At 49.4% G+C, this 10083-nt stretch overlaps 1 protein-coding gene and 1 long non-coding RNA gene across 2 annotated transcripts; both read right to left on the bottom strand.

Moving 5' to 3' along the window:
* Positions 1-1507: 1507 nt before the first annotated feature.
* LOC125517514 (probable rhamnogalacturonate lyase B) lies at positions 1508-3753 on the bottom strand. Its single transcript, XM_048682720.1, has 5 exons — positions 3623-3753; positions 3472-3528; positions 2318-3378; positions 1961-2231; positions 1508-1877 (listed from the first exon to the last, which is right to left on the bottom strand). Exons 1-5 carry the CDS (start codon positions 3751-3753, stop codon positions 1508-1510), a joined length of 1890 nt encoding a protein of 629 aa, XP_048538677.1.
* Positions 3754-5067: 1314 nt separating this feature from the next.
* On the bottom strand, positions 5068-6523 carry LOC125512142. The gene is made up of 3 exons (XR_007285222.1): positions 6440-6523; positions 5600-5681; positions 5068-5178 (listed from the first exon to the last, which is right to left on the bottom strand). It is a non-coding gene; the product is annotated as an uncharacterized LOC125512142 (long non-coding RNA).
* Positions 6524-10083: the final 3560 nt, after the last annotated feature.

The raw sequence follows: 10083 nt of genomic DNA, 5'->3' as shown, positions 1-10083 counted from the left end.
TGACTTGCCCCTGGGCCCAGTATAGCTATGGGCCGGCCCTGGGTCGGGGTCGCCGAGTCAGTCGTCGTCTTGGTTCGACCGCTGCCCACTGTTGACGAAGTGGTCGCCTTTGGAAAGACGCGGAGACAATAATGCAGTGGAGGCTAGTGCATGGTTGCGAAAATGCCACGTACGTCGACGCCCGCGGGGCAGAACAACGTCGTGAGCGTGAGTATGCCCTACTCTGCATGTAGGCTGGCGCGTGTTGGGCGAGGTGGCTGGTGACCCCGTTAGTTGGAGCGGAAACTCTGATCGAGGCCAAGAAATAGGTGTGCATTTGGTTGCAGTGCTTTCACTGCCCCATGCGATGCGTGTGTTAGCAGTCGATCAGGCCAAAGCTCACCAACTTCGTTTCGTGGATCGTCAACATCACCGTCGCCACAAGGGACCTGGCGTCTGAACTGAACTGGGCCAACCAGTAGAAAGTCAACGAGCGGCGACTTGACCATAAGGCTGGACTCCCACGGTACGTCTTCCTACGCAAGGCACGACACACCGCTTTGTCATAGCTCCAAGCCTTTCGATCGATTTTGGCTTGACCAAAAATGACGCTGACGCTAATGTTTTTTTAAGGGGACGACGCGAGTGCTATCCAAAACAATAAGATACACATCAAGGAGGCTTCCTCGCGCGTGCCACGTCAGCTGATGTACTGTTTCTGCAGTAGTTCGCGATTGGGGAGAGAAGAAAAGCAGGACTCCTCGTCGGTCCACTTGTCTGCCGCGTATATTAGCCTAGTCAAGAGAAAGAAAGGAGGAAACTCCGTCGATACACTGCCCCCACCACTCCCTTTCATCCTCCTGCACGCAAGTCGGTCTCCCACGCTATCTCTCGCCCGCCGCACGCAAGTCCATTTGATTCCAGTGCTTTCACTGTCCCATGCGATGCATAGTGTGTTAGCAGTCGATCAGACCAAAGCTCATTGACTTCGTTTCATGATTCGTCGACATCGTCGTCACCACAAGGGACTCGGCGTCTGAATTGAACTGGGACAACTCATAGAAAGTCGACGAGCGGCGACTTACCATAAGGCTGGACTCCCACGGTACGGCAACGTCTTCCTAGACGAGGCATGATACAGTGACACCATGTCCACTTGGTCATAGCTCCGAGCCTTTCGATCGATTTTGGCTTGACAAAACATAGACACCAATGCCAGTGCTATATATAGCAGCATACTGCGCCGCTATCTTCCGTCTCGCCTCAAGGAGTTTCGTGTCCTAGGCGTGACTGAGCCGGCCCAATGGGTTCCTCCCGCAGCGTTTTTTTTTCCTTAGGGGTGTGGAAGATAGGCTGGTCGATTGTGGGGCCATGGGATCGTGGCACAATGGCACCCATTAACAATTTGAAAAAGGAAATTATCTATATACAAATATTCATGTTCAACTTAGTCTTCCAGAACATCTCAACAAGCAACAAGCAACTCTGTTCTAGTAGATCACTCAAAAAGAAAAAGAAAAACTATGTTCTAGGAAGAACCGGGAGGTCCTTCAAACCGAATGTAGTCGTACATGACCCCTAAGAATATGCTGTTCGCCCTCGTCTGCGTGATGTGGATGATGTTGTCGCCTTCCCGGAGCAGTCTCCCGCTGATCGGGAACTCGAAGCTCCACTGCGTGCTGTGGTCGCCGTGCCTCGCGATCGCGTTGCCGTCGCCGAACGCCGGCGTGCCGAAGATGCCGCCACCACGCCTCGTCCCCCCGTTCACCTGGACCTGCAGCCTCGCCGCGTGAGCGGCCGCAAGGGCCACGCGCAAGGTGTAGGTGCCGCCGGGCACGACGCGGCCCATGCGGAACCGGATCTGCCGCGTCGTCGGCACGATGTCGTCGCCGGCCTTTCTGCACGACAGATTAACGCCGATCAGTACCTATGCCGTTTTGGCTTGGACTAAAGCGGAAATGGATCCATATGTGTGTCTTACCTTGTGACATGTGCGAAGTACCAGTCCTTGGAGTGATGGCTTTCGCCGACGGTGTAGACGAGATCGTCCGTCGGGTACAGTTGGGCGTACCTCTCCCACAGCCCGTACTGCCTGTACCTGTCTTTGTTCTGGAAGAGCTTGTTGAGGTACTTCGCGTCGGGGTCGGGGACGAACATCTCCTTCGCGCTCCGGTCAGGGACGCCGATCTCCCACAGCGTCGGCCCTGATCTCGGGGCCTCGTACACAAGATCGCCGAGGTTGATTGCACCACCTGTTTCAAACCAGATCGTCAACAAAACAGTACAGAGTTGGTGTTGAATCGAAGCAGACTCTGAAACACTAGCTAGTAGTACTAACCGGGTGTTACGGTGACGCGGGTGGTGTTCATGTAATCGCCGAGAACCCCGGGAACCCACGCGTAGAGATTGTACTCCCCTGCCCGGACGTTGCCAATGGTGAACTCGCCGGAAGTGTTCGACGCCGTTGTCCAGAACTGGTAGCCCTTGCTCTCCGTCGCCCACGAGCCAGGCTGCCCGGGCGCGGCCAGGCCGACGTAAGCTGCCCGAGCAGGCATATTCTCCCTGCTCACGTACTTGTCCCTTACGAGCAATCGGCCGGTGACGGAGCCTCTCTCGCCGGCCTTGTGGAAGTCCGGCGACTCCGGGAAGCTGTAGGGCCACTTGGCCGCCTCGGCCTGGGCCGTCGCCTTGGCGTCCTCCCAGAGCGCCCGCGGGTCTCCCTTCTCCGAGTTTGAGTTGAGGTAGACGAACACGGGGCCCATGACCTTCTTCCACTGCTCGCCGTCCCCGATGCGCGCCACAATGTCGTTCCCGACGTAGTGCCTCCCATGGAACATGCTGATGCACGTCGGGCCGACATGCGAGGTGAGGTCTCGCTTGAGCGGCCCGCCACTCTTGAACTCGCTGCTCGGGGTGACGAGCCAGAAGCCGACGTGGCTCGGCTGGCCATTGCTAGTGCTGACCCACCCGTGCACCCGGTTGTCCTTGGTGTCCAGCGTGTACAGGTACTTGTCGTCCACCTCCCCCTTGAACTGCGGCTCCGCCGGGTCGACCAGCAGCACGGCCTCCTTGTACGCCAGCGGGGAGCTGCGGGACGAGTCTCGGTCGGCCGCCCGCGGCATGTACCGCTGTACGTCGTCCGAGATGGCCATGTAGTTGAACCTGTCCGTGTTGAGCTTGAAGGCGAGCCGGGCCTGGGTGATGTCGATGGCCGGCGTGTCCGCGCCGTGCTCCAGGATGGCGTAGCTGTAGAACCCGGAGCTGCCCTTGAGCATCACCAGCCTCTTGTCGACGTTGAGCCGGACGGCGTTCCGACGTTCCGGGCTGTACGTGCTCCGGAACGACAGCTCCACCTGGTCGTCGCTCTGCGTTACCACCCTGAACTCCGAGCCATCCAGCCTACGTACGTACACAATACAGCGATTCTAGCTTAGTATTTGCACTTCATATATTTCTAAGACAATGCGATTAAGTTAATTCGCGATCACGTACGAATTGAGCAAGTCTCGTTGATCGGAGCCGGGGATGTCCCACACCATATCCCAGTACCTGCAAGTTTATTACAAATCATATATACAGGTCTTGTTTCTAATTACCAAAACAAATTAATTAACACGCAAGCAAGCGTGAAGCATGTACTAACCCGCCAGTGTTTCTGCTCCTGCTGGAGTGCAGCAGGTTGGTCCCTTCCCCGCCGTAGCGGACGCCGGTGATGTGGCCCCCGGGCCTCGACAGCGACACCTGCACCAACCCGTTGTCCACCACCACCTGCATGCATTGCACACGTAAGTATCCAAGTTACTATTAAGTACGGAGTCATACGTATATATGTACATGCAGCTTAAAACGCTTGATTGCATGTGATTTTATGGCCCAAAAAAGCCGTCTATATAGTCAACATCCAGGTAGTTTGAAAAGAAACGAACTATGCAGACAACACAGCTAGCTGTCGGAACCGACGACGAATTCGATCCATGGACTTGCACCAACGACAAGCAACTAGCTAGCCATATACTTATATATATGCGCACCTGTCTACCATCCACGCGCAGCGTAACGCCGCCGCGGGATCCCGACGGTGGCGCCGCCGACACGGAGGCGAGCTGCAGCATCAACGACACGGCGACGGCGAGCAGGATCAAGCGCGCCGTCGTTGCCATCGTGAGGAGTCAAGTTCGTACGCCGTCGCCGGGTTGGCGTACGTGCAAAACAGATGAGCAGCTAGCACGCGATCGATACCGTGATGCCGAGAGTCGATTCAACTTATCGCTCGTACGTAGCTCATGGTCTCCATATATTGGTGCTACGGCCTGGGCGCCGAACTGGCGCGGGACCGAACCGGACTGCCATACCTTTTACTACTAATTTGGAAAAACGTTTCAAACTGAATTTAAGCACGCGCAAACCGCTCGCGGCACCGTCGGATCTCTGTTCTTTAATGACGCACTAATAAGTTTGCACGTGCGATGCAAGTCTCATTTGACTTAGAATTTTGAATATGCAAAGCTTCGCTCAATTCAAATCCACATATAGCTACATGTAATTCACTCTGCAATGATTTATACCACCTTCAATATGCTCTGCGAGTTTGAAACCTGGTAGGACCCACTACTTCAGAAATCGCATACTTGCATAAAGAAGCAATAGTACCGATTGTGTACTCTCGAAAAAACAAACTTGCATAAAGCTTATATCAACATTAAATCAATTGACATAAATTTCTCTGTTGATGAATCAATAGAAACCTATTTAATATCATACGCTTATAGGGGATACCATTGAGAACATGAGCACTATAATTAAGCCTGTGATGCATACTGTGTATATTCCTAGAGCATGTGCAAGTAAAATGCAAACACTGGATCGTGATAGGGTAATTTTTTTTGCTTTGTGATGCGAAACCTCCCTTCCCTCATTCACATACAGAAATCACTTTTCATCACTTAGATAATATCATCATGCAGCAACAGAAATACAAATTAACAGGGGGGGGAGGGGGATATCATCTTGCATTATCCAAGCATAGGAGCACCCTAAAACTACATATTGCACCCTTTGTGTTAGTCAAATTCAAAAATAGCTCGGCATTGGTAGTTACGATTGTACCTTGTAATCAAGTTCTTTGCTTTGTTTATGTCTGGGTTGAAGTGCTCCCTGAAAATCTGAACTATACTTGAAAAAATCAAAGCCTCTGTATGCCTGGATGATAGGAAAAAATGTAGTCGTTGCTGAATTTCACTGGAAACAATGTAGTTGCTGAAATTCATAGGAAACAATGTAGTTGTTGATTCACAAAATTATCATGTTCCAAACAGGGTCTCGCGGTCTAGGAAAAGACCTTTCGGAATTCCATACGGTGTTTTTGATCCTTATAGCTGGACTTGTACTCAGCAGTTAGAGTCGTTCAGATGTTGAGCAGGTAGCTTTAGGAGAAACATAATCAAACACTATCTGAGTTGATTGTTATTCATCTTGATAGTAAGACACGATATTCATTATATTCCTATAATGATTCTTCGTGCCAACACTACAACATAGAATAGTGAATCATATAAGAATGTCCGAAACTTGAGATCATACAATGTGGAATACGGAATTAAACTGGCAAATATATACATACCTTACTCTTTAACTGTGTTTAGAAGTACTCGATCCACTGCTGGGATAAAAAATGCTTCCTGATCCGCAACTTCAATCCAATGCTGGGATAAAAATGAAATCTCAAACATACTTCCCGAATAACAAAATACACATGGTAATTGTATTCTCATCTGATAGCAAGTCCATCTAACTGAACAGACAAACCATAGAGGTACTGAGATATAGTGATCAATATGGTTTAGGTGCCCGTACAGGCAGACACACTACCTGTATTTCTTTGGTTCATTAATGGAACAATGGTATATTTTGGTTCACTGATCTATATAATGCAAGACCATAAGATTTTAAATGACTCGCGAGGAACTTACCAGAATTGTTCCACAGTCTTTGTAAACATGCAGTTTGTATACAGTTAAAACAAAAACATGCTAAATAGATGAGCTTCCATATAAGTTGACCACCTACAGTAGGGGGTGGCAAACACTACTCAACATTTTAATTCAACTTTTGTATAAGTGCGCATCAAGCTTGCAAAAACTTGGGTAAATCCAATTTCTTCTTGGGTAAAAGAATAGTTACCATTTTGTTCTGTGCGATAAAAAAATACATAACCAAATGGAAGATATTTAGGCATGTGAATAAATATCCACCTAAATCCAAAGAAGACCGGAAGCAAATCTTGAATATTGAAGTAGCCGTAAAGTATAAAAGAAATAACGGTACAAAAGGGAAAGATAAAATGGTCTGTAGTTCTGTACTAACATGGATACCACTGTAGTTTTAAGAAAATAAATATAATATTGAATTCACATTGGCTAGAAGTTTTATCTCCACATTGCATTGAAAAGCACAGTGGTACCTTCACATTGGCACATCATCAATAGACTTCATCTCAGGAGAAGTGAGGAAATCAGGAACCTATTTCAAAATATGGAAACCGCCCATAGGTAACATGATCAAGTAAAGAAAATTTAAACACACTATCATGCCAATTTAGGAACATTATACCATTCATTACTAATCGCACTATCATTTTCTCTATTCAGAAGACTTTGCTTAGCAGGAGAGGCCTATGACATCATATCTACCCGCACTTGCTAACTAATATTTTCTCCAGAAGTGCATGCAAAAAAGTTCATACAAGCTGATTCTCTCCTAGATGCTTGGCAAAAATGTCATTTTGTAAATCGTAATCCCTTCACCTTAGCAATTACGGGATGAACTAACATAAATGAACCATACTAACATTTGGCAAAGTCTATTGAGATTACAAATATAGGAATCATCTATCTATAGAAAAATATTGATAGATCGCACAAGGGTAAGCTTAGCATCACACTCGATCTGGACCTTGCTGTTGTAACCAATTAGAAGCGCCCCAAATATTTCCTAAATAGCAGTTTTTTGCTACTCAGCGGCACCCAATTTCATCTAAAGCTAATTTGTTTACCTCCCAAAGTGTAACAAGATCACCAAATACACACACACACACACACACACACACACACACACACACACACACACACACACACACACACACACACGGCAGCCTGGAATCACCAGCAACCACATCGATTAAGGACCTCGAGCGGGGATGCCACTGGGAGCCGAGTTTCGGTGCCGGCCCACCCAAGGACGGCTGGCGATGGGCTTCGACAGCGGCTGCTCCAGAGCTCAGCGGCGCATGGCAGCGGCGAGCCAGGTACGAACTACGTGTTAGAAACGGAGTGGAGGAGCGCATTAGGGAGGCTTCAGATGCAGCATGCGCCCTGAGGAAGTGAGGATCAACGGTGACGGCGCCCCTCGTCCTCACCGGATGGGGCGGCTCCCGCATCGTCAGAAGCAGCGATCGGCGCGGTACCCGCGGCGGCTCACGCATTGCCGGCCGGTACACGCGGCGTACCCTGGCGGCGCGGTGGTTGCACTCCCCTGGCGTCCCCTGATGGTGCGGTGGTGGCGGCGGCCCAATCGGGGACGGGGATGAAGGAGGGACGCGGGGAGGCGTGTGGCGGGCGGCGGTGGAGAAGGCAATGGAGAGGAGTTGTTGATCCTCGTCTCCCCGTCGCCATAGCCAAGTTGAGGCCGGTGGGGAGATGGGATCGGGAGCGAGAAGGGTGGGGTGAGGAACGTGCGAGCGTGTGCGCGTGGGTCGTTGTTTCTATTTTTTGTGACGGCGTGGGTCGAGTGGCAGCGTGGGTAATTAATTAAGCGCGGCTAAAACATGGTTTGCTGCTAAACATTGGAGCAACTTGGAGCGTAGGATTCGATGCTCTGAATGGTGTAGATGTTTTGGTTGTCCGCCCTCTCGTGCTTTTATAGGGGTAGTAGATGATCACCTTGTCTATACTTTGCACAAACTTGAGCTTGCAACCTATGGTTGGATGGTTAGAGGGACAGTGGTATCCCAGTCCATCAGGGTTCAAATCCTGGTGCTCGCATTATTTCTGGATTTATTTCAGAATTTTCGCCGATGCGTTTTCAGTGGGAGGAGACGTTTCCGTCGACGACGAGGCCTACATTGACTTCGTAAATCTTAAAATGATATGCCGGCCCAGGCTCTCGAATGTACTCATAGAAATAGTGTGTGCGTTCATAGAGATGAGTGTATGCGCGTATGTATGAGCAATTGCGTCAGTATTGTGATTAAAATATGCTGGCCTTGACTTCACGTGATAGGACGTTGTTGTTGAAAATATATCTAGCTAGAAACTGCTTCTATTTTTTGCGAGAATATGTCTAGGCTAGGAGCTTCTCACTCATTATCATTGCGTGAAAATTGGCACCGTTGTTGCTGCATGGTATTTCCCTACTTTTATAACTAATTTTCATTACATCATTGTTGCCGTGACACCGCTATATTGCTAGTGGTGCTGTGAGGGACACCGTGTTATAGGGTCCACCATTGTGATGCAAGGCGTACGACAAGCCGGTGATACGAGGGAAGTCGATGCCTCGTCATGAAGTGGAAGCGTCGTTGGTGTTGTCGGTCGATGTTGCGGTGGCACACCACCGTGCTACGAGAGTGTCGTCGGTGCTATGAATTGATGTTGTGAGGCGTGTTGCCGTGCTGTGGGAGCGTCATTGGTGCTGCAAGTCTATGTTGTGAGGCACATCATCATGTTGCAGGAGTGCGACAGTGTCATGGGAGCGTCTTCGGTGTCGTGACTCGACATTGTGAGGCGCTTCCTCGTGCTACGGTGCTGCCAGTCGACATTATGAGGCGCACCGCTGGTGCTGCGAGTCGACGTTCCGAGGCATGCCGCCATGTTGTGGGAGTGTCACTAGTGCTGCAAATCGACGTTGCGAGGAGCCATGCTTCGGGCAGGAAGCGACACTGTGTCGTTGGAGCATCGCCGGTGTTGAGAATCGATGTTGCCATGTTGTGTCACCATGGTATGACAGTGCCACTGTGTGGCGAGACATGCTAGAAGCAAGCTTTGCGATGCATGCGGCAGGGCCATGGCCGGTGCACGACTGCACTTGCGGTTGCTACGACAGCGTTAGTGGTGTTGCGAGCCATCTGGTGGGGGTCATGGCCGGTGCCACGAGCGGGTGCTACGGCACCGTCACTGGTGTTGTGAGCCATGCCGTGAGCGACGACTGTGATGCTACATGCCAGATACTCAACACTACAAATTTGGGTGCTAATGTATTTTGTTGCAAAGTCGGATAGTTGTGTTATAAAACCGCGATACGATCAAAGGGCGGCGGTGTTGCAACCGTTGTGCTTGACGTTGCAGCCCCCATTGTAGTTGGTTTTTTCCTATGACAAAAAACTAACCTTCGTGCTACAAAACCGCGCGGCATTGCAAGACCGACTGGTGCTTCTACAAGACAGATAATTGACATGACAAGTCAGAAGCACGATGTTGCAACACTTTTTTTTGCCAAGCCAACCAATGTTGCTGAAAGCCGGACACACAATCACTAGTAGAAAAAGGGTCAAATGTGAAGCACATTAGTGCCGGTTTGAATTTGAGCCGGCACTAATGTGTCCATTAGTGCCGGTTCCAATGGCTAGGCGGGCGGACATCATTAGTACCGGTTTGTGGCGAACCTTTAGCACCGGTTCGTGCCACGAACCGGTACTAAAGTTGAGGGAAATATGCCCTAGAGGCAATAATAAAGTTATTATTTATTTCCTTATATCATGATAAATGTTTATTATTCATGCTAGAATTGTATTAACCGGAAACATAATACATGTGTGAATACATAGACAAACAGATGTCACTAGTATGCCTCTACTTGACTAGCTCGTTGATCAAAGATGGTTATGTTTCCTAACCATAGACATGAGTTGTCATTTGATTAACGGGATCACATCATTAGGAGAATGATGTGATTGACTTGACCCATTCTGTTAGCATAGCACTTGATCGTTTAGTTTGTTGCTATTGCTTTCTTCATGACTTATACATGTTCCTATGACTATGAGATTATGCAACTCCCGTTTACTAGAGGAACACTTTGTGTGCTACCAAACGTCACAACGTAACTTGC

Source organism: Triticum urartu, chromosome 6 (genome assembly GCF_003073215.2).
Source record: "Triticum urartu cultivar G1812 chromosome 6, Tu2.1, whole genome shotgun sequence".
Classification (NCBI taxonomy): Eukaryota; Viridiplantae; Streptophyta; class Magnoliopsida; order Poales; family Poaceae; genus Triticum; species Triticum urartu.
The sequence above is the reverse complement of the archived record's forward strand: the minus strand, read 5'-3'. Positions and strand labels throughout refer to the sequence as shown.

Coding starts and splice junctions, on each gene's coding strand:
- LOC125517514 (XM_048682720.1), bottom strand. CDS start 3,753: ATGCAGGTGGTGGTGGACAACGGGTTGGTGCAGGTGTCGCTGTCGAGG. Junction 3,379..3,471: donor CAACGAGACTTGCTCAATTC/GTACGTGATCGC, acceptor GTACGTACGTAG/GCTGGATGGCTCGGAGTTCA. Junction 2,232..2,317: donor CCGCGTCACCGTAACACCCG/GTTAGTACTACT, acceptor GGTTTGAAACAG/GTGGTGCAATCAACCTCGGC.